This window comes from Ictalurus furcatus, chromosome 2, assembly GCF_023375685.1.
Source record: "Ictalurus furcatus strain D&B chromosome 2, Billie_1.0, whole genome shotgun sequence".
Lineage (NCBI taxonomy): Eukaryota > Metazoa > Chordata > Actinopteri > Siluriformes > Ictaluridae > Ictalurus > Ictalurus furcatus.
Window position 1 is genome coordinate 27,877,944 of NC_071256.1, and position 26,846 is coordinate 27,904,789.

The 26,846-nt window shown below is 38.6% G+C and overlaps 1 protein-coding gene across 5 annotated transcripts in view; it reads right to left on the reverse strand.

Annotated features, from left to right (window-relative positions):
* The window catches only part of gas7a (growth arrest-specific 7a), a 41,436-nt gene that overhangs the window by 7,299 nt on the left and 7,291 nt on the right, over window positions 1-26,846 (reverse strand). For 3 of the 5 annotated variants that reach the window (XM_053612497.1, XM_053612505.1, XM_053612524.1), the window contains exons 2-10: window positions 24,835-24,954; window positions 21,736-21,798; window positions 18,834-18,919; window positions 16,045-16,113; window positions 8,414-8,503; window positions 5,184-5,299; window positions 3,337-3,411; window positions 3,126-3,204; window positions 2,181-2,312 (exon numbers count right to left, since the gene is read on the reverse strand). In XM_053612497.1, the coding sequence (XP_053468472.1) occupies window positions 2,181-2,312; window positions 3,126-3,204; window positions 3,337-3,411; window positions 5,184-5,299; window positions 8,414-8,503; window positions 16,045-16,113; window positions 18,834-18,919; window positions 21,736-21,784 (696 nt within the window). In that variant the 5' untranslated portion in view covers window positions 21,785-21,798; window positions 24,835-24,954. The other 2 variants (XM_053612533.1, XM_053612515.1) reach the window with 2 other exon arrangements.

Here is a 26,846-nt window from a genome sequence, read left to right on the forward strand (position 1 = left end):
ATCCAGCATCTCTTTTTGTATTGTCTTTCCTATTATATGTATGTGTTTCAGCAGAAATTGATTAAAAGTATATAAATGCTGGCCTATTTCCCACCAATCTCGAGAAGTGATTAAGTCCCCCAAATGAGTAGTAACACTGTATCAGGATTATCACCCACTTCTGTTGCTTTGGCTCATTTTGTCAAAGAATTCAAACGTTTTTGTTTTTTTCCTGACAAAACAACTCTAGTGTTACCGTCAAAGCCATACACAAGTTAAGTATTTGTCATATACTAGTAGTGTTTCTTATAGTATAAGTATTAGCAAGTAAAATTATTGGCAAGGTGCATTTTTCACCATTATTAGCACGATGTGTCTAACAGCACTTAGCATGCAATTATCAAACCAATCAGTCATGTGGCAGAAGTATAATACATAAAATCATGCACATACAGGTCAAGTGCAATGTTCACCTCAAACATAAGAACAGGGAAAAAATGTGATTATAACGACTTTGACAGTGGCATGGTTGTTGGTGCCAAATGGGCTGGTATTTTAGACACTAGTGATCCTGGTATTTTCACACACAACAGTCTCTGGAGTTTACACAGAATGGTGGGGGGGGGAGACATTGGCAGTTCTGCAAGTGGAAATGCGCTGTTGATGAGAAAGGAAGAGAAGAATGTCCAGACTAGTTCAAGTTGACAGGAAAACTAGAGTAACTCAAATAACCACTCTTTACAACTGTGGTGAGCAGAAAATCATCTCAGAACACACCTGTCAAAGCACAGCAGAAGACCACAGTAGATTCCACACTTGTCAGCCCGCAGCGGGCACAGGTCAAGATTGGAAAAAGACCAGCCAATATTTTTCCAATCCTCAACTGTCCAGTATTGTTATTGAACCTCCTGACCTGTATCTGCATAATGTTATGCACTGTGTTACTGCCACAAGCTATGTACCTAAATACAGTTAGATAAGTAGCATTCTCTGTGTGAAACTAGAACAGCAGTTGACTACTTATCATTTTTGAAGTTTCAGCCTGAATTATTTGCTCAGAAGCCTTCAGAATGGTCTACATACTACAGCATGTTAAATTCTCCACTATTAAACCGCTATTCTGCTGTTGATTTCTGGTGAGGAGAACAACATGGATCGCTGTCATGAGTTGAGCCCAACGCCTCACCCAACCACCTGCTGTGGATGAGGGAATCTGGGCACAGATACAGTATGGTGAGGTGGTGGTGATGCATACAGCACAATCTGTTAAAGCTATGGTTGCTCGTTTATATTTGGGCAACATTTAAAGATATTTGAGCACAAAAGAAAATATGAATAAATAAAAAATATAAAATAAAAAAAAACCTCATAAAATTTTCTGTCAGGTAAAAATGTACTTGAACCCCACAGCATAATGGCATTATAAGCGTATCATAATCACAGATGTCATACAAGTCATGTCCAGTCTTATAGCAGTGTTATGTAACCATTCCCTGTAACCATCCCCTGCATAGCTGACATTTTACAATTTACATGCTAATATTTTCCCCCTACATTTGCCTTGGTTAGCATATGTTTTATTACAGATATTATGGTACATAACTTACAATTACTGTCAAAGCGTAAGACATATTCAAACATGGCCTCAAAAAAAAACTCTTTACTATCTGTTTTAATTAATTAAATGTAATAATACCTAAGCTAACTAAAGCCCACTTAGCAAAGAATTGGTATGTTATGTAAGCTGTAATGACATCAAACATTTACCCTGATGTCATGACAATAGCAATAACATGTTTCATCACTTGAAATAATCAGATACTAGCATGTTCTTGGGGGTTGTATTCTGGGTGTGTTACAACATATGTTATGACTGAGATCATAAAGTCCATACCTTATTATAAAACATGTACTATAGGAAATCTTAGGAAGAACAATTAGGGACAATTATGGGAATGGCAACATGACACTCATATCACTGGATGCAAACTGCCATGGCAGATCACCTCAGCATACGACATGCTGACACGTAATGTGTTTATGATATGGTTTCAGCATTAAAGGATTCAAGTAAGTTTAAAAGATCAAATAATATAAATATAGGTAATAATACTCTAAAAACTTGTCTCAAGAGAGCTCTCAGTTTATTTATAGAGAAAATGATAATGGAGTTTACAAAAAACTTGCAAGTTAAAACATACCTTCTCTACGGCAGCATAACGACTGACCAGCTGTTTCCTCAGGTCAGCAATGTGGTGGTCATATTTCTTCATGTCCTTCTTGAAATTGTCCCCCCTGAACGTTAGCAGTGGCTTCTCCACCTCGCACTGAAGCTATAAGGCGGAAGTGGGAAGGTTGGTGTGAAAAGAAAAAACTCATTACACTCATAACCAGTCCTTACCCACGGCCCACTCACCCCACAGTACTGTCATCCTGTGTAGGTGTAGGCTATTGTAGGTTCTGTATTCACACAAGTACTGTACACGAGTGTGTGTGTGTGTGTGTGTGTATGTGTGTGTGTGTGTGTGTGTGTGTGTGTGTATGAAAAAGGACCCATCTATTGTGGTTGGATTTTTAGTGGGTCGTTGTGTATCAGTGTTTGTATCCAACTTCCTTGCTGTGTATGTCTCTACAGGATTGGTGCTACAGATGTAATGAGTTGCTGCTTCCTGCTGCTAGGCTTTGCCTTATTTTAGGAGAGATTTATTTGGACCATGGACAGAGTTACAGTCTCAGCAATAATTTCATTCTAGGAGAGCTCCAACTTTTTCTTTGTGTCTCTAGTCAAGAATGTTCTATGAACAATACCTGTTTATAGTAGCTAATGCTAAAAAAATCTTTCTGAGCATTTTGTTACTCTCATTATAAATAGTAAAGAGTATATTTACTATATTTACACACAAGCCTTTCCAAATATTTGTGTGTACACATATCTGGACAGATAGTTTCATCCGATTACAAATTGGTTAGGCTTATGTACATTTCTCTATGGTTCGCAAGTTGTACCTATCCAACAACTTGAGTATACAATTACTCTGTTAATTAGGTTATCCAACTACCTGACTCATATGGGTTCTTCTTCACAACATGACATTTCCTTTAAATGTGTATTTTAAAGACAATACTATATTTTTGCTGGTTCCTACCTTTGAAGAGAATTTGAGATGTACCTCTGCTTCATCAGCCAAACTCTTCTTTAGCTGGCCCCAAGCCTCTCCAAGTGTCCTACAACCAAGCCAGTATAAGCACTGCAGTGAAATAATGCTATAATACATCTATACAAACACACATGCATCATTCAATCACTATACACACCCACACACAGACAGACGCCTGCCACTATCTGGCTCTACATACCCCTCTTCTTGAGCAGCAAGCGGGATCTGGGAAAGCTTGGAGAGGTTCTTGGCGTACTCTTCTTCAATCTTTATTCTAGTGCAGACAGAATGTGCGGAGAATAACAGTCAGAACTGGCTGTCCCAGTGTACAGTACTGCAAACAACTGAGTTACTGACCATAAATCTGGTATCATAATTCTGCTGGCTACACCTGCTGAATTGATGAGTTTCCTGTTAATAATTTAAATAACCCACAATGCGGGCATGAGGTACACATTTGCAGTGACAACACTTGAGGAGAATAAGCCATAGGCAGAGTTGTGCAATAGGCCACCCATGTCCTGATGTAAGCAAAGAGATGGTGAGTCACTCTTCCCTAAAGCTGAGAGAAAGAAACCATGGGATTGAGTAAAGAAACCACTGACAATGAAACAGCTTCAGCAAGAGTGTCCTTCAATTTGTCTTGCACAGGGCCATAAAAGTGATTATGACAATGTCTGTGATGGACTGCTTTAACTGAAAACTAGCTGAGTGACAAATGAATTACGTAAATGAAATCGTTGCTGTAGCATCCACCAAGAAGTTCTAGGTAGCGCACTGGGGATTTATTTTTTCCACAGATGTCATCAGGTTTCATAATGCCTCATCCCAGCATGCTACCCTGTATAACTCAAATCCCACAGAACAGTGAGGTCAAGGTTTGTGCGTGTAAAAAAAAGAAATAAAAAAACCACATGCCAACTTGGTCACACCTGCAAAAAAGTGCAAGCTGCTTTACTAACAGGGTTTGTGGAGGATTGTGTATTTCACATGAGCAAAATAAAATGAGTAGTTTGTGTTGCATGTTTGCCTTAATGAATATGCAATTTGCTGCTGGCAGAGTCAATTGAAATAGATTCATTTAGCACCTGAAATGTGATTCACTAAACCTGAAAGTGATTTAAAATATTAATATGACCAAAAAGCAAGTATTATAGATTATGCCTCAGTATCTCAAATGTTTCTTAAAATGATGTCGGTACATTACCATGACAAAAGCCTAATTATATTATTGTTTCTTCCATGTGAAAATATTTACTAAGCATTTTTATAAGGAGTCTCCAGTGTCAGTGATTTGTAAAAGTCAGAGGTAAATCTGTATGATTCTGTAAAAAGTCTTCAGAGTAGAGGGCTGAATTTATTAAAGAAAAAAGAGAGAGGGAAGAACTTATAGCTTATACCTGCTATAAAGTTAGCAATAAACAGGAACTAACTTCTTTCATGGACGTTCCCCAACATTACATATAGCTGTAAATGAATAGAAATGTCTTAGTGTTTGGTGAATTGCTCTGGTATAAGAGGAACAAAATGCTTTATGTGCTGTTATTTGGAAAATAATTTACTTTGGGTGTTTTAACAGATTTCACCATTCAGTCATTGATTATTTTCAGCAAACCCTGTTGTGTTTCATTACTTATTAGGGCCTAAATGTTTTAACATTTATTGCAATGAACCACAAATACTACATGAATGCTTCAGTTTGAATCTTCTGCACATATTTTTTTTGCACTGATGTCTACTGTGTACATGTGTAAATATGTGTAGTGTGTATGTGACTACTGACTAGGTACACATAATAGTGGGGTTTTTTTTTGGTACTGTAGCACCAAGATTTCCTCTTTAGTATCAACAAAAGTCAATCAACATATCGCTACCTCACTGACATGAACTTTCAAATTTGGGCGGTAATTAGCATTTGTCTCGTGGTCCTTTATTTGCATATGCTTTAGAATTTCTTTAATCTGGTGTTTCTGTAGCATACCTACAAAAACCAAATAAGTGTGCTAAGGTAAAGAAATGTCCATGGAGTGTGAGAGATTGGCATACCTTTCCCTAATGAATTCAGCCATCTCTTTCTGCATCTGTTTGCCCTTCAGCTGTTTCTGCAGTAGAACCTCGAAGCCCGATACCGTGGTCGTCCCCTGAGGGTCCTTCTTATCGGCCTAAAGACCATAGATAGAACGATAAATCAATACACACGCATACACTTGTTTGTCATGAGGTATTTATTCTTACTTCTATAGGTAAATAATACTAGACCTACACATAACCCGAACCACAGCTTCAATAACAAAAAGAAAATATTTGCCTTTTTTTTTTTTTTTTAAATTCAAGCAGCTTTTTTATTGTCAGGGGGTACATGTCTTATTTATGAGAACCAGTCAAATGTCCTCATAAAGGGGTAAACATCACCCCAACCTCCGAGACAAACATACACACACCTCAACCACAAGTGTTTGTGTATGTGTGTGTGTGTGTGTGTGTGTGGGTAAGTAGGTGAGTCAGTGAGTAAGGGGACAAGCTTGTATGAATCAGAGGGTGTGTGTGGGCATGACATCACGTGTGGGGCTGTACGTGATTCAGGAGAGAGTGTTTCATCCCATGAGTAATTGTGCATGTGTGAGTGTGCATGTGCGTATGTATGTGGAGGTGTTTGATGCACAAGCATAGATGATCACCTGTGACTGAGTGCTATTGTAAAACAACACAAACCAAGCAATAATAACCTTTGACTACAGCTGTGTGTGTGTGTGTGTGTGTGTGTGTGTGTGTGTGTGTAGCTTGCTGCGCTGACAGCCACTGACGTGCCTCCTCACACACAGAAGAGGCATCACATACTCTTCTCACATTTAATCTGAGGGATGTAATGCTCACTGAACCGAAGAATGCCTTGTGGCTACACACACCTTCACATACAAACTGAAATCTTACTGCAATAATGAGAACTCCTCACAAATTCCTCTTCTATCAGCATGCAGTACTTCGTATGTGTCTTGCTGTTTTGGGTTTGTGTGATGTGCTTGTGTTGACCATGTGCCATGTGTTTTGGTTTTAGTCCTGTATACTCCCCTGTCCCATCATTGGTTGATTCCCACACTGTGTTCACCAGTTGTGCTCAGCATTGTTCCCTCTAATCTACACATGTCTGATGATGCTTCCATGCAGAAAAAATTAAATCCATGCAGATCAGCAACAAAACATGTGTATAAAAAAGTTAGTCAGTTGGAGTAACTGACAAATGACAGTTCAGACAAGCCACAGGCACACTTGAGTCTCACAACATTGACAACAATGCATTTTTATTATTATTTACAAATTATTTTTTAAAAGTCCAAACAGGAACGAATGTCAAAACTGAAATAGTCCTGCTGCCTTCCAGATTCAGTTCCAACCCAAAATAATGCTAGATTATTAGTAGGGCTGCAACTAACTATTATTTTCATAATCAGTTAGTTGGCCGATTATTTTTTTCAATTAATCGATTAATCGAATGGGGCGGTGCAAGCTTTCAGTACCATTTCTTCGTTTATTTAAAATTAAACCCACAAACTGATTGTTACAAATATAAACTTCAGACTAAAACTTTACACAACTGTTTGTCTAATTATATAAGACTGAAAAGAACCCAATACACACAGACACACATCAGAATATATATTATTCATTTAGGACTGTAGGTTAATTCAGTGCCATAAAAAAAAATGCATAAATACTGATATATATATATATATATATACACGCATTATATATATATAAAATATATAATAGTATATATGCATTACTATTTATGGATGCACGAAAAGCACTGAATTAAACTACAGTCCTAAATTAATAATAACAACTCTTTCATTGCACCTTGTGATTCCTGTTACTCATTGCCTTTAGACATTTTATTGTACTTGTCTTTACTTTTGATCATAGTGTTTAATTAGACATTACAGATCTTACTCGCACTCCACTCTGTATCACCGCGTCTACACTGCACATGAGGAGAAACGTGGACTAATGGTTCACTTCCGTTATAATAAAGAACATAAGCTACACTGATACAGCATATAATGTCAATAAACTTAAATTAAACAAAAACCTTTTAAGCATTACTGTCATGCTCCTGCTTCACAAACTCTGCTTTATAGAGTTTTATCTTCTCCCCGGTGTTTAATATAAAATACTGCTCTGCCTTAGAGGACTTGGAGGTCGCACATTTTCTTCCTCAGTCACTTGATTTCGCCTCTGTCTGATGGTCATTGAGAGAAAAGAAAGTCATGTACGGTGATTCTGGGTATTAGGCTAAAGCTAGTGCCATCGCATTACGTGCGTGTGACGTCATGTAGGAAGCGGCTTATACTTCCGGTTAGTACAAAAACCGCCAGTGTTCCATTTGAGATGATATTACCTTTCTAAAATCCACACATTAGATGGCAGTACAAAGTGCATAGTATAAGTGTACAGTACTTCATTTGGGACACAACTTTAGTATTTACTCTACGAATCCTGATTTCAGTACAGAAGTAACGTAACGAGTAAATCTCCCCTGTGCCGCGCGCAGACCAACTAATCGATAATGAGATTCGTTGACAACAATTTTCATAATCGATTATTATCGATTAGTTGTTGCAGCTCTAATTACTAGCTACATTAGCTGTGAACTTAACAAGCCATGTAAAATGTTTTACACATCTGATAATCATCTGTTAAATCGTGTCAGCATAGCAGTGCTGCTGAGTGCTGCTGAGTGCTGTCTTCCCAGACTAGCTGGCTAATTCCAACCAGGCAGGGTCAGAACAGCCGCGTTCGGCTTATGGGGTATTTCTGCTCAAATGGCAGAATGGTCTTCTCAGCAAGAAATAAAATTAGCCCTTAATTAGCTAGCCTGGAAATTCACTGTTGTGTCACCATCTTGTTGTGAAGCCTTCCTGATAAGTATCATGTATTTTATGATGTTAGTCCAAGCTATCCTGTGTTCTGTTTCTTATTACTTCTTGTTTTCCCCCCCAATTGAGATTAATGGATCATCCTAGTTTAATACTGTCTGCCAGTGTTTTAAACAATCATGTGGACATTAACAATAATACTTGGATTTCCCCTAATACATACCATACTTACACACTTGTGCCCTGTCTTCATTAACCACATGTTACTGACCACAATACTTGGTGTATACTGTATATAATGTAAAATAAAGGATAAAGGGAGTGGTGTAGTATAACATTCTATGCATTTTCCCCCCTTTACAGAATACCTTACCACCCATCCCCTCCCTCATTTTCTCTTACCCAAAAATAGTCACAGTAGCTCCACTCATTGGGTTTGAGGAGTTGCTGCTCAGGCGTAGACTGTGCCAATGGGAATGTGACGAAGTTGATCTACAGAGTGATGGAGTAGAAAAACAGATCCAAATAGGGTGAAAAAGCATAAAACAGCATAGGAATTCTAATCTCAAGCTTCACTGAATTATCAAGAAAACATAAATACATATTATATAGTTCATAATACTCATTTACTGTACATTACACACAACAAATGGGAGCTATAAATCAAATGTGCTTTTCAGAAAGGCAGTGCAGTTGCCTGAACATATGGATGGGTGGGTCTTTGAGTTTTATAAGAGGAAAGGATTCACAACACACAATTTTTTTTTTCACAACACGGTTATGTAAACACCACAATATAAGAACACATAATAACAAATCTCAGACTTCTGTCTTAATACTGCCTTGATATTTAGTGTGACCCAATACTGTACAAACTGACCACAAATAACAAAACTGTACCAAACTGGAAACACTCTAGAGCCTATATAGGCCTATATTTCTTTATGCAAACATAAAAAAACCATACACACTTGAAATTATTTTATTCCATCAGGAAAGCTTGTAAAATTATACTGCTGAGTCTACAACTGAGATTTAAATGTATATGATTACAGAATGGGAAAACAAAGTGCATTTGCAGTACTGTTGCCCAAGACAATGTCAAAACAGTTTAAGCACAGGATTAAATATAAGTCATATGTTTTACCTTCCATGAAATAGTAGAGTAGTAGAGAGCTTTGTTATTCTGGCCATACACGGGTAAATAATAGAACAAAATAGCATTCTCCAAGGCCTTGGTACAATATATTATAGAAATCTGACAACAGTGTGGTGCAAGATAATCACCAGACAAAATGTACTGCAAACAGACAAGATATAGAAAAATGAATGCACACTGTTCAATAAGTGTCAATGCAACACAATAAATACAATGCAGTAGAACAGTTTTAACACAATAGAGGCAGTGTTGGACGTACAGTACATACAGAAAAAAGCAACCTGGTGACAGCATTTTTGTGCTAGCCACTTATTTCTACCCATCACAACCTCCTCATCCCCTCTGCATGATACGCTTTACATGGTGTCAGTACCTCAGTATCAATGTGTAAACACAATTTGTACCTAAAGCATTTCTAAAGTGCTCCGTGGCTCAAACAAAACAGTCACAATTCCATTTTTAATCCAGTGTGTAAATCCCTCCATCCTGATGCGTTTTTCTGCATTCAACAGAAATCTATTGAAATCATACAAAAATATTTATATAAAATGTAAACTGTATTTCAACGAAGTAGTGCAACACTGTTATGGTTATGCACCCTGTAGCTGGTCTGTCATGACACTTGAGCATTATTCTCTCTTATTCTTCACTGACTTTTTGCCTGTTTTGGCCATTCATGCAGGAAGAGATTTTCTATTGTTAACTTTCAGAATAAACACCTGCTCTGAGGTCCTCAGAAATCTCCTTAGTTCATGCTATGAGACACTTCCACAAAAATGTGTTGTCAAGGTCAGACTTTGATAGATCCCTGTTCTTTAAATAAAACAGGGTGTTCACTCACGCCTAATTGTCATCCCATTGATTGAAAACACCTGACTCTAATTTCACCTTCAAATTAACTGCTAATTGTAGAGGTTCACATACTTTTGCCACTCACAGTGATATTGTATCATTTTTCTTAATAAATAAATAACTAAATATAATATTTTTATCTCATTTGTTTAATTGGGTTCTCGCTGTCTACTTTTAGGACTTGTGTGATGTTCATTTATGCAGATATATAGAAAATTCTAAAGGGTTCACAAACTTTTAAGCACCTGTGTGTGTGTGTGTGTGTGTGTGTGTGTGTGTGTGTGTGGTAGCTGCCTTATAAACAGCTTGGTTGGTGAATGTGTAAAGGTCAGAACTGGTCATCTGGGTTGTTACCTAACATGCTTGAGGAAGGAAGGAAGGAAAAATGTAGGCGACAGGGAGAAGAAACACAATCTGAACTGAGAGTAAACAAACTGAATGATTTTTTCCCCCACTTGTCTATAGTAATAAATAGTACGTCTTAAATATGCCCAGTGTCATTCATCCAACAATGCTCATTGAGTAGGAATCAAATGTACTCACCAATGAAACACACAGTCTGTTTGAGTATACACTCTTGAGTCCACAGCATCTCCAATTAGCCTGTTAGACCTACAGTTATGTAATGTTCACCATCTGCACTGCATCCCTGCAACTGCCAAACAGTACACTTCTTCTGCTTTACACACTCACACACACAGCACTGCACAAGGATGGATCTCCATTCCCAGACATTCCCAAAGATTTGTCCATAATTAGGATATGATGTTCACATGGATTTCCAAACATCACTTGGCATACTAATGCCATATCTGTATTTAAATGATTCATGACAATGATCGGAATAGATTTTTTTTCCACAAAGGAACATGTGCAAACATGGAGGGAGTCATAATTTCTCTGTATGGCCAAACCGGTAAATAAAACAGCCACTTCTGGTGCAGTTCCATGCCATAACCCTTTCATACATTTTAATGTCATAGATCTGTCTCTGATCATAGATTGCCATATTGTATTTTATGCATTCTTGATCTTAATAACATACAAATAATCTAGGTACATTAAATACCAGAGGTTATATTCTGTGTGCATACACTACAAGCACTACACACGAGCTTACTCTCACATACACACATGCTCATGTGTCCCAGGTGTGCTCGAGTCAAATGTCTTGATTTATGCGCTTGTGCCCAGTTCCTTTCTATTACCTCCCTGGGAGACTGTCACAAATTGTCACGGCCACTGAGTTTTCTATTACACTGCCTCTACATTTGTCATTGCTGTTGTTTAAATCAGCCTCCCATCATGCCCTAAATTAGCTCATTTATCGGCACTGCAGCGCTCCTACACCACTCCACCCCCCTCGTTAGGCTCAGGTTTGCCTCTGCTCACTGCTCAGATACAGGAGAGCGAAACCTTCCATGTAAACTGGAATACAGCACTTTTGGGAAAGCTGTACAGCAGAATTAGAGTTGAAATTTTAGCATAGAGAGATAGTTAGACTGATCTTAGATCAATTCTTAACAGAGAAGTCAAACAATCTATAGCACTGGTGTTGTAGGTGTGATTACTATGGAGAAGAATATTGATGTGTTTCTCCCTACTGATAAAAGAGTAGAAAAAGTGTTTAGCTGAAATTCACTATAATGGAAGGGCAGTAGTTGTGGAATTTATTTATTTAAACCCTAATTTTGCCCTTTTATGAATTCCTCAGTCAATGTTATATATAAATTACATTCTGATAATAATCCTTCATTAAATGAAACTATTTTGTTTTGGTGGTTATCTGCTACCAACTTAGATGATGTGCTTCATTGGGGAAATAACTGCTAGTTAATTTAATCAGTTCTGTTCTGTTGAATTAAGCTCATGTTTTCATGTTGATTAATATACATGTTGACAGCCAGTATCTGATCACAAACTGGACTGATTAGGTGTATGTTTATTTCACTATGGCATGTATCTATCCATCACCTTGGCCAGAACATGAGAAAAGAACACTTAGCAACGAGTAAGACATCTTTAGGAACACTGTGTGTTTTGATCGCTTTGTTTGTTAAACTGGCTCCAATGTGATTTTTGCAGACAGGTAAGGTTTTCACTATCCATCCATCCATTTTCCAAACCATTTATTCTACACAGGGTCACTGGGGAGCCTGGAGCCTATCCTAGATTACAGGGGTTACAAGGCGAGGGACCCCCTAGATGGGTTGCCAACCCATCGCAGGACACAATAGAACACACATTCACACACTACAGATAATTTGGAAATGCCAATCAGCCTACAACGCATGTCTTTGGACTGGGGGAGGAAACCTGGAGTAACTGGAGGAAACTCCCAAACCCCAACTCCAGAGGTGCAAGACAAACATGCTAATCAATTTCCATATGACTATTGGAAAATGTATTTGTTTACATTTTAGAGGCGTCAAAATATATTATTAGGAGAAAATGATCAAAACACTTTTTTTTGGTCATTTTTTCCTGTTTTAAAGAATTGAGCTACAGCTACATCAGTTGGGTTTTCCCAGGCCACCACCTGTATGTGAAACATTTATGGATGGAACTAAAGAACCATTCTTTCATTTTGACTTCCACTATTAGTAAGTTATAAGTAAAAAAAATTCTCAGTGCAGGGAAACATGTCCATAAATTGTCCTTAATTGCAGATGCAGTGGAATGAGGTTGGGTTGAAAAGACACAGAAACAAAAGGCTAATGCTTAAAACATATTATTCCGTAATTACTGTTAATTATTCAGTAACTCCTGTGACATGAATAGGAAATAGTTCATAGTTACAAGTGTGGGGAAAGTAAGTCTGAATGTACTGACAAATCCTGTGATTTTAAGAAGTTAAAATAGCATCAACCAGCCAATAAATTCAAAACTGTCTGAGAGATCCTTGCTGCTCATAGTGATATTGCTTTTACTGGCACAGTTATGAAGCGCCTTGTAAAGCTTTTAAACTTCATATACTGTATCAGCTAAAGGAATAGGAATGGATACTCTAGATGTTTCAGAGCTTGATGAATGTGTTGTTAGTAAATACAAATAAACAACTTGCAAGATAAGGATAAAAAATTTACAGTGACAATAAGGTAAAGAGCTTTTCCTGTCCTCTGTAATTCAGTCATTCAAAACATAAAACATACGTTTTTACATAATCCTTCCATAAACCATCCAACATTAAATTATAAAAGGTTAATACAATGCTTATGAATGTATTATAATGGTCCAGTGTTTGAGTAAGCACATTGTGTGTGTGTGTGTGTGTGTGTGTAGTCTGGGTCACACCAGTATGTTAACCGACTCGCTTTCTTTTTAGATGCACTGGCTATAATTGGTTGGCTGCCCAGCACCCAGTTTTTCGCTGAATAGCAAATACCACTGACATAATGATAGCGTGTAGTAAACTACAGGAATGCCAACCAGTAAACTAAATTCCATTTGGTCCAGGGTTCCTCTGGCACAGCATACACATACTGCAATGGAAAACCTGCATTGGCCTGCTGAAAACATACACAAGCACACACTAATGTACATACTCCAGCAAACATCTCAAACACTGCTCAGAATGTGGACTGCTCGGCCACTGTTGCTAAGCAACAAATTGGTTTCACTGTGAAGGCACACACTTTTTTTTCCCTTCCTTTTGTGAAACAGCATAGTGCTTTACTCTAACAGACTAAAGCATCTGCATACCCACCTGCCTTAAACATGACACATTAGCCAATATGTACACTGCCTGACATTAATACTTAACCTCGTTCTACGAGCAGTCTCAGGCTCATTTTACAGCCTATTCTGCACCTCAACAAGTGCTTGAGGGACTTAAGGGTCTGGCTATTTAAACTGCCTTTGAGTTTGGATTCAGAGATCTGCACGTCACTGGCTTTGCCTCACAGAAGGAAAAAAGACAACTCTGCCTCTCCACAAATCTGAGCCATCCCACCATATTGATCGAAAGCAGCTTTGATTGCGGTTGTCATGGAAAACTGACTGTTAAGCCTCTCTAAGACTGTCTCACAATATTCAATCATTGACATGCAATGCAACGCAGTGCATACATACATGCCTGCTGATTATGCAAACAAGCCATTCTCGGTATTCTTGTTATCCATTTAATGCAGGTTCATGCGCAATTCTAGGAGCGCATTAGGATTTTCTTCACTCGATATATGATTTAGCGCCCCGTCATTATCTGTCAAGACCTGTATATTTAAAGTACATCAGAATGTCACACACAGTGTGCCATATGCTTCTCTGTTTTAGAAACAAATCAAAGGACCTCCTTTCTTCTCTGACTCTCACAATCCATATTTCTCTCTAACCTTCTTTGTGTGTGTGTGTGTGTGTGTGTGTTTCATTTCAACACCCATTAATCACTTCTAGTGCCTTTGTCACCATGGAAACTGGACTAGCCAAGTCTTCCCCCATTCCATGGGCTGCAGCTATCTCTCCCAAGTGGGCAGGCTTTATGGCCCTGATGGACGGCTTTGCTGCCCTGTTGGTGTGACATAAACAATACTCCCCTCTTCCAAAACAGTAATCGAGAAGTCCAATCTGGCTTTCCAGCACATGCGGCATCCCTAATTCATTCTTTTTTCCCCCTCGCTCTCTCTCTTTCTCTCTCTCTCGCTATCTCAGGCATATATCATGGGTTACGTAACTATATGCAGTATTACTCTTTGAATTATAGACTGTCGATTGAGCATTCAAATAAATGTAATTACATGAAATTAAATACATCCTTCTTTGATGCACAATATCAGTGTCATCTGTGTATCAAGACTTGTGTATAGACTCCACTTTCTTTTGATGGAGGACAATAGTTCCCAGCCCTGATCTTTAATACACTCACATGCAGCCTGTTAATTAGCTGATTAATGGGATAGGATGTGTTAAAGCACGAAACACAGCAAAAAATATCAGAACAGTGATACTACAACAGGACCAGGGGTGGAAACTTCCGATATGCATCATATACTGTCTATATATTTATACATGATTTCTGCTGATGAGGAATGTGATTTGTTGTTGTTATTATAAGTTGCTACTATTACAAATGAAGAAAATATCACATGACTACAAGGGATTTAAATATAAATTCTTGATTATTTGCAGAATCTAGATCCATGCCACCAAACCTTCTTCTGGCTGCATGGATGTAAGCATTTTATTTTAACCAGAATACAAATCTCAATTGGGCCACAACTGAATATCACTCACAAGATGTGTGTCAAGTGATCTGCCAGCACTCCTGAACCCAATATGGGTACTGTCAGAGTACCGTGTGTATGTTCGGTATATTTCTCTTTATATATCCAACAGCAATGATGCAAGCAAGCAAGCAAGAAGTGTGCGTCTATGAAAAATTAGTCTCACACTGTCAGTATCAGCAATGCCCGATCTTTTTTGCACATACTGCACACACTAAAAGTCACGTCAGAGCAGAGTCTGGAATGCCAAGTGGTCTCTGGAGATTGAAAAGGAAAAGCCTGAGGAAGAAATAAAAGGAAGCCAAGACACCAATACACAACGACCACTCTGATGTTACTAAGTTTGTAAATCAGCTGTCCAAACACACTTGCTCAAAGTATCACCTAATGATATAAGCATCTAATCTGTAACGATATACAGCTGACAATGTATGCTCAGAATGTAAAACAGCAATGATGTAATCCCCTAGGAAACACACATACACTAAAGGAGAGTGGCACTGAACTAGTGAACAGATGTTTCCCATCAGCACAACACTCCAGGAGTTTACAACCCCTCTGGCCAGTTTCAAAAGTGTAACAACCTGACATTTCAACCTCTTATTATCGCTTTAGTGATTGAGAATAATCAATCAAGCTCTGCCTTTTCTCTCTAGCTATCCATTATCCACGACCGACTGGGAGCTGTAGCCTGAGGATGTCAATACAGTAATCAGTATCAAGTCATTATGTGCAAAATCAGCCTCTGGAGTATTGGAGTATATGTGAATTTATGTGTGTGTTTGTGGTTTCCCCAGACTCACTGTGGTTTTGGTCTCCTTGATTTCCTTCTCCTTGTTCTGTCTCCTGGCTGGTGAGAGGGACCCGGGGCTCTGTGGGGAAAGATAGGAGGCATCGTCAAAACTGCCCTCTGTGTCAAAGCTTTCCTCTGTTTCCATCTCTCAGGTGCTCCCTTCACTCCTTCTCTCTCACTCGTTCTCTTCCACTGTGTCTCCCGTGTGCTGTCTGTCTGCTTGCCTGCGTTGCCGTGGTGAGCAGCGCAGAGTGGGCTGTGTTTTTGTGTGTGTGTGTGTGTGTGTGTGTGTGTGTGTGTGTAGGGAGAGGGGCGTGCCAGTGCTGTTGGAGAGTAGGGGGGTTTGTGATAGTGCAACTGCAATGAGGAGAGCAAAAGAGAGAGAGACAGAAAGGTAAAGTGAGTGAGACAGCAAGGCTGAATGAGTAAGTGAGTGGGTAAGTGGAGGTGTGACACACCTACAGTCCTACAGTTAAGAATGTGTGCATGCACACAATAAAAATGAAGGGAGAGTGAGTGTGAGAGAGCTAAAGTTAGAGAGAGGCAGGCAGGCAAAGCACAAGACAGCTGGAAGAGAAATACTATGAAGGGAACCTGACAGAGACCGTGTGACAGAGACAGTGGGTTAGAAAACATAAATGGGAGCGCAAGGATGGAAAACAGCTTTTATTTACTCAAACCGCACCACACCTCCTTCTTTCTTCAGCATGCCTATGTGTGCTTGACTAAGAGAAGAGGAGAAGGAAGGAAGGGAGGGAATGTGAGGGGAGAAATGGCCGTGTAATAAGTACTGAGAGGCTAATGATTGGAGGTGGGCTGAATACGAGATGCGTGATTGAGACAAGAGAATTGAAAATGAAGAGCTTTCTCTTCCCTGTAATTGTGAAAAAGAGATTTCTTTTTTTTATCTCTGTTTAAAGGTCAAATGATAGCTGTATTCACAGAGCAGAAGAAGAGTGCATCTGTCTGTGCTGGTGTTTTGTGAAGGCGCGAAAACTAGACTGTGTGCAGGTGCTATATTTACACCCAAACTCCTCAGCATCCATCATCACCCTTGTGTTCAGATCTTTGTCAGTGTTTACTCTTGCATTTTCCCATGTCCACGATGCTCTCTGAGCAAAACAATGCCCTGTTTTGTGTTCTATTTGGTATAATACTGAAGCAATATTTAAATGATCTTTAACAAATATACACATGCGACTGATCAAAGATGCACACCCACACACACTGACTCACCTGAAGAGCAAAACCACCAAACACTGCACCACGAAAAAGGACTAAACACCAAACAACAATACAGCCTCTCACCTTTCTCTGGAACATGGAGGCAGCGGCCCCACACTGCCCGTCTCTTTCTGTGCCCTGTCGTTTAACAATCCACTCCCACTTTTTTTGCCGGCTTCACACTGCCTTTCGACCTCCTTTCCCCTCTCATCCAAATCTAACACACCTCTTTCCCTGTTATGATTCTCCCGTTCAGTCTCTTCCGAACCTGGCCTCGGATCAGGAGCTAACCACGTGCCAGTGTCCAGGAGCGGAACGCCCATATGGCCTGTACTCCAGCCTTCTTGCTGGCGTACCCACACCCTCATCCCACTGCCAGGCAACCACGTGACCTGCCCAGAGCTTTGCTTGGTCTGATTTCCTCTGCTGCTCAGGCGTTACTGTTAACTGGGCCTTGCAGGTGGCTCCCAAGCCTGCAGCCTAGACATGCTGTCTAAAACTGCCAAACAATGAAGGGTTTGATTGTAAGTGATCTGGCATTGGATTTGAGCCTGGCAGTGAATTCAAAAGATGATTTTAGAGGAAGTAGTAGAAGCCTGCCAGGCAGCTTAAATTTGGCACAGGTGTTTGAATTGTTACAGTGATGTAGACAAGATTCAACTTTCATTTCTTTAACATGTAGCAATGCCATGATCATATTGCTGGCATCTTGTATGAACATCTAGCAATACCAGTGGCAATGCCATCTTGGTGGCATGGCATAGTGGTACCCTGCTGAATATATAAGATTGATGGTGTGTCATTGTAACATCTAGGTGCTGTGTTGATGGTCACCAAGTGTCTGATGCGTATTGTACTCTTTTCTGGCCGGAGGTTTCAGGATCTTGAAGGTTTTTCTTTGAATATACATTATGGGGAAACTTTTGAATACTGTGACAACAACTGAGGAAGATATGGTCATGTGGAAGAAACACTGGGTGTGGTTTTTGAGGTAGCACCAGTTGCACAAAAACAACAGTCTGTAGTTGGTCGTTTGCAATGTCAGTCAAGTGGCCTCTTCTGCTGAAAGTATGCACCATTTAGCTACAAAACATACTCGCTGTCAAAAGCTAGATGTCTGGCTTACAAGACTACAATATTGTTCACATCTTACCATATAGTAGTACCAATGATGTGGCCAATGATATGTTTGAGATGATGGAATGGTTAAAAGTTTAAGATAATGGTGCAAAATACTCCCAGACCACCTGTATGTTGGGGTATGTAGGCATCTGTATGTAGATGTAAAACAGTCATCCTGCTGAATAAAACACACACTGATGCAGTGTGAGCTCAAGGTGCACTTTTATTCTCCAGAATTTAAGTGTAAAACTCACAGCCCTATAGTGATTTATCTTGCTCGGTGAAGGACTTGGTAATTAGCTGATAAGCTGAATCAGATGTGAACTGAACTCTGCAGTGCCGTCGTCCTTCAGGAATGGAACCTGACATTCCTGTTTTAAGTAATGCATACGCAGACACCCAGATCAATCCTCTTATAGATCCCATCCCTGACCTGCCCGAGTAGGACTGTACCTGGCTGTTCACTCTGGCTTTCCGCACCATCCTGTCTACCTTCTCCAGTCGCTTCGCAGGAATGTCAGTAGACTGTGATTCATTTACTGAAAGCATATAGACCAGGGGTTTACATCAGTTAGAACGCTCATTGTGTCATTACAATGAATAAATACAAAATTACTGCAATATGCAAAATATTTGGGATTTGGACATTAGTTATAATGCCACTCACACTTCATTTATTCCAATTATAACAACCAAATTTTAGGAGTTACTGCAAAAACAGACACATTCACATATGCATGAAGAATGGCTCCATGAAAACAAATAACATCAGCAACATCAGTCTGACAAATGATGTACATCATGATAAATGAGGGAGATAAAGTAAGTGTGGTGTAGAGATGGTTCAGGCCAGCCCACACAGTCTGCAACTCTACTGGGAGTCACAAGCTTTTTTTCTAATCCCCCTCAGGGATGTCCATTAACAAGTGTAACCTCTGCGTCATCACCACTGACACTGGCTATATCTTCTTTTCCTTTCCCTCCTTACCTCTGTGTCTGTTTCTCTGGCCCTGAGCATGTGATTCACTGCCTGGTGTCTTGACACACATGTGTCCAATTCTATGTAACACAGGAGTCTCTAGAAGTTGTCCCTCAGAATGCATCAACCCTTGTGCCGTTTTCATATTATATTCATATTGGTTCTAATTTCATTTTCAAACGCTTGTAAATATTTCAAACACTTGTTACGGTCAGGCTAAAATGACATGAGCATAAGCATTGTAAAATAAATATGATCTGAAATTTCCAGGCTTATTAGGTGGCAATAACGTTTTAGTATGGAAAAATAATTTTGATCAAATGACTCATTGTCCTGAATAGTTTAATGGGCACTGGGGCAAGAACAGCAGCGAGACAGGAATACACATACACAAGACAGGAAATCAGATCATAGAGCCTGCTTACTTTATAACACATGCTTTAATGTATTATGTTGAACAGACACATTAATTTTTTGTGCACTTAAATCCTTGTTTTTAGTATATTTACTGAGATACAGTGAACAGTTGAGCACTTCTGATTCTTCTGTGTGTGCACAAGTTTTGCTGCCCCTTCATTGGCAATGTAGTACAATAGTATACAGTGCTGTGAAAAAGTATTTGCCCCATCCTGATTTCTACTAAATAGTTTTAGATCTTTAAATTAAACACATCATGAAACAAAGGCAACCTGTGTAAACTCACAATACAGTTTTTATTTATGTTTTTTTTTTTTTACTGGCTCAAAAAAAGTTATCCAATACCTATCACCAATGTGAAAAACTAACTGCCCCCTTAAACTTAAAATCTGGTTTGGATCATTGCTTTGGATCATTGTCTGGCTGCATAATCCAGTTGCACTTGAGTTTCAACTTACTGAATGAAGCCCGGACATTCTCTTTTAGGATTTTCTGGCAGAGAGCAGAATTCATGTTTCCCTCAATTATTGCAAGTTGCCCAGGCCCTGAAGCAGCAAAGCATCCTCACACCATCACACTCCCACCACCATGCTTGACCGTAGGTATGATGTTGTTATTGTGGAATTCTGTGTTTAGTTTACACCAGATGTAATGGGATCCCTGTCTTCCAAACAGTTCCACTTTTGACACATCAGTCCACAGAAAATTCTCACAAAAGGTTTGAGGATCATCAAGGTGTGTTTGGGCAAAATTCAGACGAGCCTTAATGTTCTTCTGGGTTAGCAGTGGTTTTCGCCTCTCCACTCTTCTATGGATGACATTTTTGCCCAGTGTCTTTCTGATAGTGGAGTCATGAACAGTGACCTTTATTGATGCAAAAGAGGCCTGTAGGTCCTTTGTAGTTGTCCTTTTGTGACTTGCTGGATGAGGCGTTGCTGTGCTCTTGGAGGAATTTTGGAAGGTCAGCCACTTCTGGGAAGGTTCACTGTGCTGAGTTTCTCCATTTGGAGATAATGGCTCTCACTGTGGTTCTTTGGAGTCCCAGAGCCTTTGAAATAGCTTTGTAACCCTTCCCAGACATGTATTTCAATCACCTTCTTCCTTAACATTTCTGGAATTTCTTTCATCTTTGGCATAGTGTGTTACTGGGTAAGGCCTTTTAACCAACTTCATGCTGTTGGAAAAAGTTCTATTTAAGTGTTGATTTGATTGAACAGGGTTTGCAGTAATCAGGCCTGGTTGTGTCTAGTCCAGATGAACCCCATTATGAATGCAGTTTCAAAGATTTGTAGAATTAGTAACTACGGGGGCAAATACATTTTCACACAGGCCCAGTTGGTATTGGATAACGTTTTTGCTTCAATAAATAACTATAATTTAAAAGCTGTATTTTGTGTTTACTCCAGTTGCCTTTGTTTTATCTTAGATTTTGTCTTATTTTCTGAAACAATTCTGTTTGAGATATACACAAAAACAGAAGAAATCAAATACTTTTTCAAAGCATTGTAGCTTTACTTAAAAGCAGTGTTCACAGGGCTACATGACCTCTATATAAGCTATTTATATATATGACAACTGGCATTTAGTTATTATAAAGTCTCATTTTGAAAGGCATCAGCTGTCTTTGTCAATTTTGATGTTAATTTGACACAAGGCCTGAGCTAAATAAGACAGATGTACATTGACGTCAGCTGTGTTATAACACTTTCCAGACTAATATACTTTTAAAAAATCAAACAAATTGCCCTTTTTTTTTTTTTTTTTTTTTTTTTTAGCTTTATTTGGCTTTAGCTTTTTAGCTGCCTTTTGCCTTTTATAAGGAGAAGGAACAAAAGTGAGCACTTCCAAATGATTATCTGTAGTTTATCTGGTATTTGTGATAATCAAGACGTTCAACAGATATAGCATTGGGAACAAAGTGAGACTCTTAGTAATGCAACTTAAACAGCTTGACATCACCTGAGGTTTTGTGTGTGTAGGTAGTCTTTGTAGCTAAAGTAGATGGCATTTCCCACGTTGTTTCTGAAAAATATATATGGCAAACATCATTAGCAGAGATGATTTATTTAATTACATTGGTCATTATATTTCTATGTGGAAACAAAATTCAAAACATTGCACAATGGCTTGTCTGGATTTGTGCATAATGACTATGCAATTTTGGGTACAAAATACAGGGCAGGTCAGTACAAATAGGTTCAATTAGTAGGCACAATGTAATTAACCAAATTCCAAGTCTCTTCAGGAATGGTGTATGTGTGCACAAATTACTACATCCATGAAATGTATTCAATGCCAAAGCCTGAATTTAAACCGAGAGTATGAAAAGATTTTGATACTTAGCCTGTGCTATGAGCAGAACATACTGTACATTCTCTTATTTTGTGTTCATATTGCATTTTTGTACAATTTTTCCTTGCATCTCACAATGCTGTTATATTTTATGGGAAATGTGTTGGAGAAAAGTTTTGTTTCAGTTTGACTGTCTCAATAGAAGTCTGAGTTCACACAAATAGTACAAGGAAATACCTAATTTCTAACCCTTACTAATGCTGTAATTGTTGTTCAAACAATTGTTCTTTGTAAATTGCCCACAGTACGGCACTTTTTGTGTGCTTAAATTATCCCCTTGCACACATAAATTAACACACATTATTTGGGATCTTAGTAAATCTGGGCCTAGGAGTACAATAGTACTCTAACAAGTGTAATGCTTCTTTTGCATTGCAAGGCCTACAAATTATAACGGCAATTTTTTTTGCTCGGTTGCTCCAATAATGTTTGCTGTGAAGTGAGATTGCTTTTTCTTTTTTTTGCACATGCACATGCAAAATAGCACAGTTGTGTCCAAAGCAGTGAGTGAGAAGCCAGTTTTCTCAGAAAAAAAAAAAAGATTTTGCAAGCATTATTTCGTAATCAGTCTCAAATAGTATTCTCGGTATAGAGTGACCATTTGGCAGCCACTCCTGTAAATATTATTATAGGAATAATTATCTGGAAGGGGCACGTCAGGGTTAGTCTAAGTAAGCTGATAATGAATTGAGGGCTGTAAATTTTGACACGGGAAGAAAAAGTGATTATTCATTTTGATTGCTGGCTGTAAAAATGAACAAACTGTGCAGACTGTCTGTTTAGAGCTGGCAGTAATGACTGATGCGCAATATTCTGTGAAGAAAAGCTGAGGACACAAACTGTTTTTACAAAGTAAAAGCAGCAGCACATGGTAATAATGCATAAACCTGCCAGAGTTTACAGGAGATGTGTAGTGCCAGGCCAGTGCCAGAAGTGTGCCAAATACCCTGAATGCCAGCTCAGAGCAGAAAGTACAATCCAGAATAGCTCTGACTCAAGAACTGTTTATCTCCTCAAAACACATAAGTCTTAAATAGCATTGCAAAGACACAGCCTGATACAAGATCTGCAGTCCTGCTCACCCGATTCTTATCTCCTCTCTCTCTCTCTCTCTCTCTCTCTCTCTCTGGCCTTTATCCAAAACTCTGCAAACACAGGCTGCCCCATGGGGGTGCTGCCAAGGCTCTGCTCTCTAACTGCTGATAATGATCGGTATTAAACAGAGCTGCCTTCAGCATACACTTATATTAGCGTTCTGTTGAAAACAAATGGCTATTACAGCATTATGCAAGCTAGTCATCATCCAAATAGAAAAATGAGAAGGTTATAAGCTCAGATTTTCTGTCCATGTTGGTGGCTGTGTCAGTATAAATCAGATAGATCCGTTCGATATAAGCACCATGTTTCAGTTTTCAGATAAATGGTTTGCGGAAATGATGAAAAATGTTAATGGCACATCACAGCCCACGGCTCTTTACACAGTTGGCACAGCATCTATGCTTACACAACATAATACAAGAAATGCCTGCACTCATAAAAATTTGCATTTTTTTTATTAGGTGTGTATGCTTGCTTATAGTAGCTTTAGGAAATATGCATAAGAAATGCAGAAGATGAGAGATTAGCTGCTTGGTGTTTGGCTCTGGTCACTAATGAGGCGAAACAATGAGCAAGTAAATTTGTTTTAAAATGCCAGAATAGACAATGAAGCCTAAGCTTTTTGGCATGGTTTCGTATCATGTAGCTGTGTTGTATTATGTGCAAGAAAACTATATCTAATGTATTTCTATGAAGCAAGATATAAACTATAGAGAATCTGCACTTTCTCTACCTTGTTGCCAACTAATTGACTTTGTTGTTAGACGTGGCCACTTTGAGTGCTTATGTGAGTGTATGTTTGTGACCAAACAACAAATCACTGATCACCATTGTTCTGAAAAGAGCAATGACTTATCACTATTGTTCCCAATGACCAATCACTGATCACCATTGTTCGCAACAACCAATCACTGATCAAAATCTTTCCCAAAAACCAATCCATGATCTCTGTTGTTCCCAACAGCCAACTGCTAAAAACCATTGTTTCAAATAACTAATCCGTGATCCCCATTGTTCCCAATGACAAATCCGTTATCATTATATTTCTCAGTGATTAATCACTGATCACAATTGTTGGTCCCACCTGCACACTTCCTCATTTTAAACTTACTTCTTGACTATTTTTACATACATAACCATTTTGTTCGTGTTTATTTCCTACCTACTCACTACCAATGCTACTTTTTGTTTGTTTTCTTGATAGAAATTATAGCATTTTGTAAATACATACATAGTTACTTTGATAAGATTTTGTAAATAGGTAAATAGTTTTGTGGTGCCATGTCTGGATGACTTCTTTCTATAAGAACCAAAGTAATAATCTCTCGTTTTCTATTCTGAACAAAACTCTACTCTATTCTTGTCCTCAGAAAAATTTTCCATCTTCATGTAACATGTTTTAATATACAAATGATCATGGCAGATCAATGAATATACAAATCTGCTAGCTTGTAGCAACTTTTTAAGCGTGCATTAGCTATTTTCCTCTGAAGGGAGTTGGCAACATTGTTTCTGTGCATATTGAGGCGTCCCTTGTTAAGAAAGCAGAGTTTCCCACCATCCATCATATATATTTATAATGTGGGAGGAAGAAAGTAGTAAACCTACCTTTACTGCTTGAATTAATGTAGTACTTGCACTCCTCTGCTGACCTGTAGCAATTCCAATCCACAGGTAAAATAACTTTGTCTCACTCTGGTCTATAGTGGGAATGGAGTTCCCAGACACCTAACACACAATAATAATAAAAAAAAATCAGTCAGAAAACATGAAACTGGCTAAGGAAGCTTTTATTAAATTCATTAATTAAAAAAAACCCCTCCCAGTTATTTATTTTCAATTGGGTTCCTTATATTGTATTTTTTATTAACTCTCTTTCCCTCTGCCTACCAAGTGAGATTAGGAGGAAAGAATATTATTTAAAAATGAACACGTTTCAATTAGCAATGAGCCCACAGCATCATGGCCATGCCGCAAGCAGAATTAGTAATACATCGACTGTTCTGATGAATCACGTTGCCATATGATGTGGTGACACAGATTCAGATTGACTAATCGCATGTTTATCAGCTATCCAATAATACAATTAAAATAATGTCCACCCATCACAGTAAATAGCCACAATTGCTTCCTTGCTTAAAACATATACAATATAATCAGCTGTTTTAAACAAGCATACAAACCCAGATTTGATGTGTGATTTATTCATACAGTGGTGCTTGAAAGTTTGTGAACCCTTTAGAATTTTCTATATTTCTGCAAAAAATATGACCTAAAACAACATCAGATTTTCACACAAGTCCTAAAGTAGATAAAGAAAATCCAATTAAACAAATGAGACAAAAATATTACACTTGGTCATTTATTTATTGAGGAAAATGATCCAATATTGAATATCTGTGAATGGCAAAAGTATGTGAACCTTTGCTTTCAGTATCTGGTGTGATTTGCTTGTGCAGAAATAATTGCAACTAAATGTTTCCGGTAAGTGTTGATCAGTCCTGCACATCAGTGTGGAGGAATTTTAGCCCATTCCTCAGTACAGGACAGGTTTCCTCACATGCATTGCTTGCTTCAGGTCCTTCCACAACATTTCTATTTGATTAAGGTCAGGACTTTGACTTGGCCATTCCAAAGCATTACCTTTATTCTTCTTTAACCATTCTTTGGTAGAATGACTTGTGAGGTTAGGCTCGTTGTCATGCTGCATGATCCACTTTCTCTTGAGATTCAGTTCATGAACAGACGTCCTGATATTTTTCTTTAGAATTCACTGGTATAATTCAGAATTCATTGTTCCATCAATGATGGCAAGTCGTCCTGGTCCAGATGCAGCAAAACAGGCTCAAACCATGATACTACCACCAGCATGTTTCACATATGGGATAAGGTTCTTATGCTGGAATGCCGTGTTTTCCTTTCTCCAAACATAATGCTTCTCATTTAAATAAAAAAAGTTTTATTTTGGTCTCATACATCCACAAAACATTTTTCTGATAGATGTCTGGCTTGTCCATGTGAATTTTGCAAATTGCAGAAGGGCAGCAATGTATTTTTCTTGAGAGCAGTGGCTTTCTCCTTGCAACCCTGCCATGCACTCCATTGTTGTTCTGATGCTGGACTCATGAACATTAAAATTAGCCAATGTGATAGAGATCTTTAGTTGCTTAGATGTTACCCTGGGTTCCTTTGTGACCTCGCAGACTATTACATATCTTGATCTTGGAGTGATCTTTGTAGTTTGAACACTCCTGGGGAAGGTAACAATAGTCTTGAATTTCCACCATCTGTCTGATTGTGGATTGGTGGAGTCCAAACTCTTTAGAGATGGTTTTGTAACCTTTGTCAGCCTAAAGAGCATTAACAACTCCTTTTCTGAGGTCCTCAGAAATCTCCTTTGATCATGCCATGATTCACTTCCACAAACGTGTGTTGCGAAGATCAGTCTTTGATAGATCCCTGTTGTTTAAATAAAACAAGGCACTCACTCACACCTGATTGTCATCCCATTGATTGAAAACACTTGACTCTAATTTCACCTTCAAATTAACTGCTAATCCTAGAGGTTCACATAATTTTGCCTCTCACAGATATTTAATACTGGATCATTTTCCTCAATG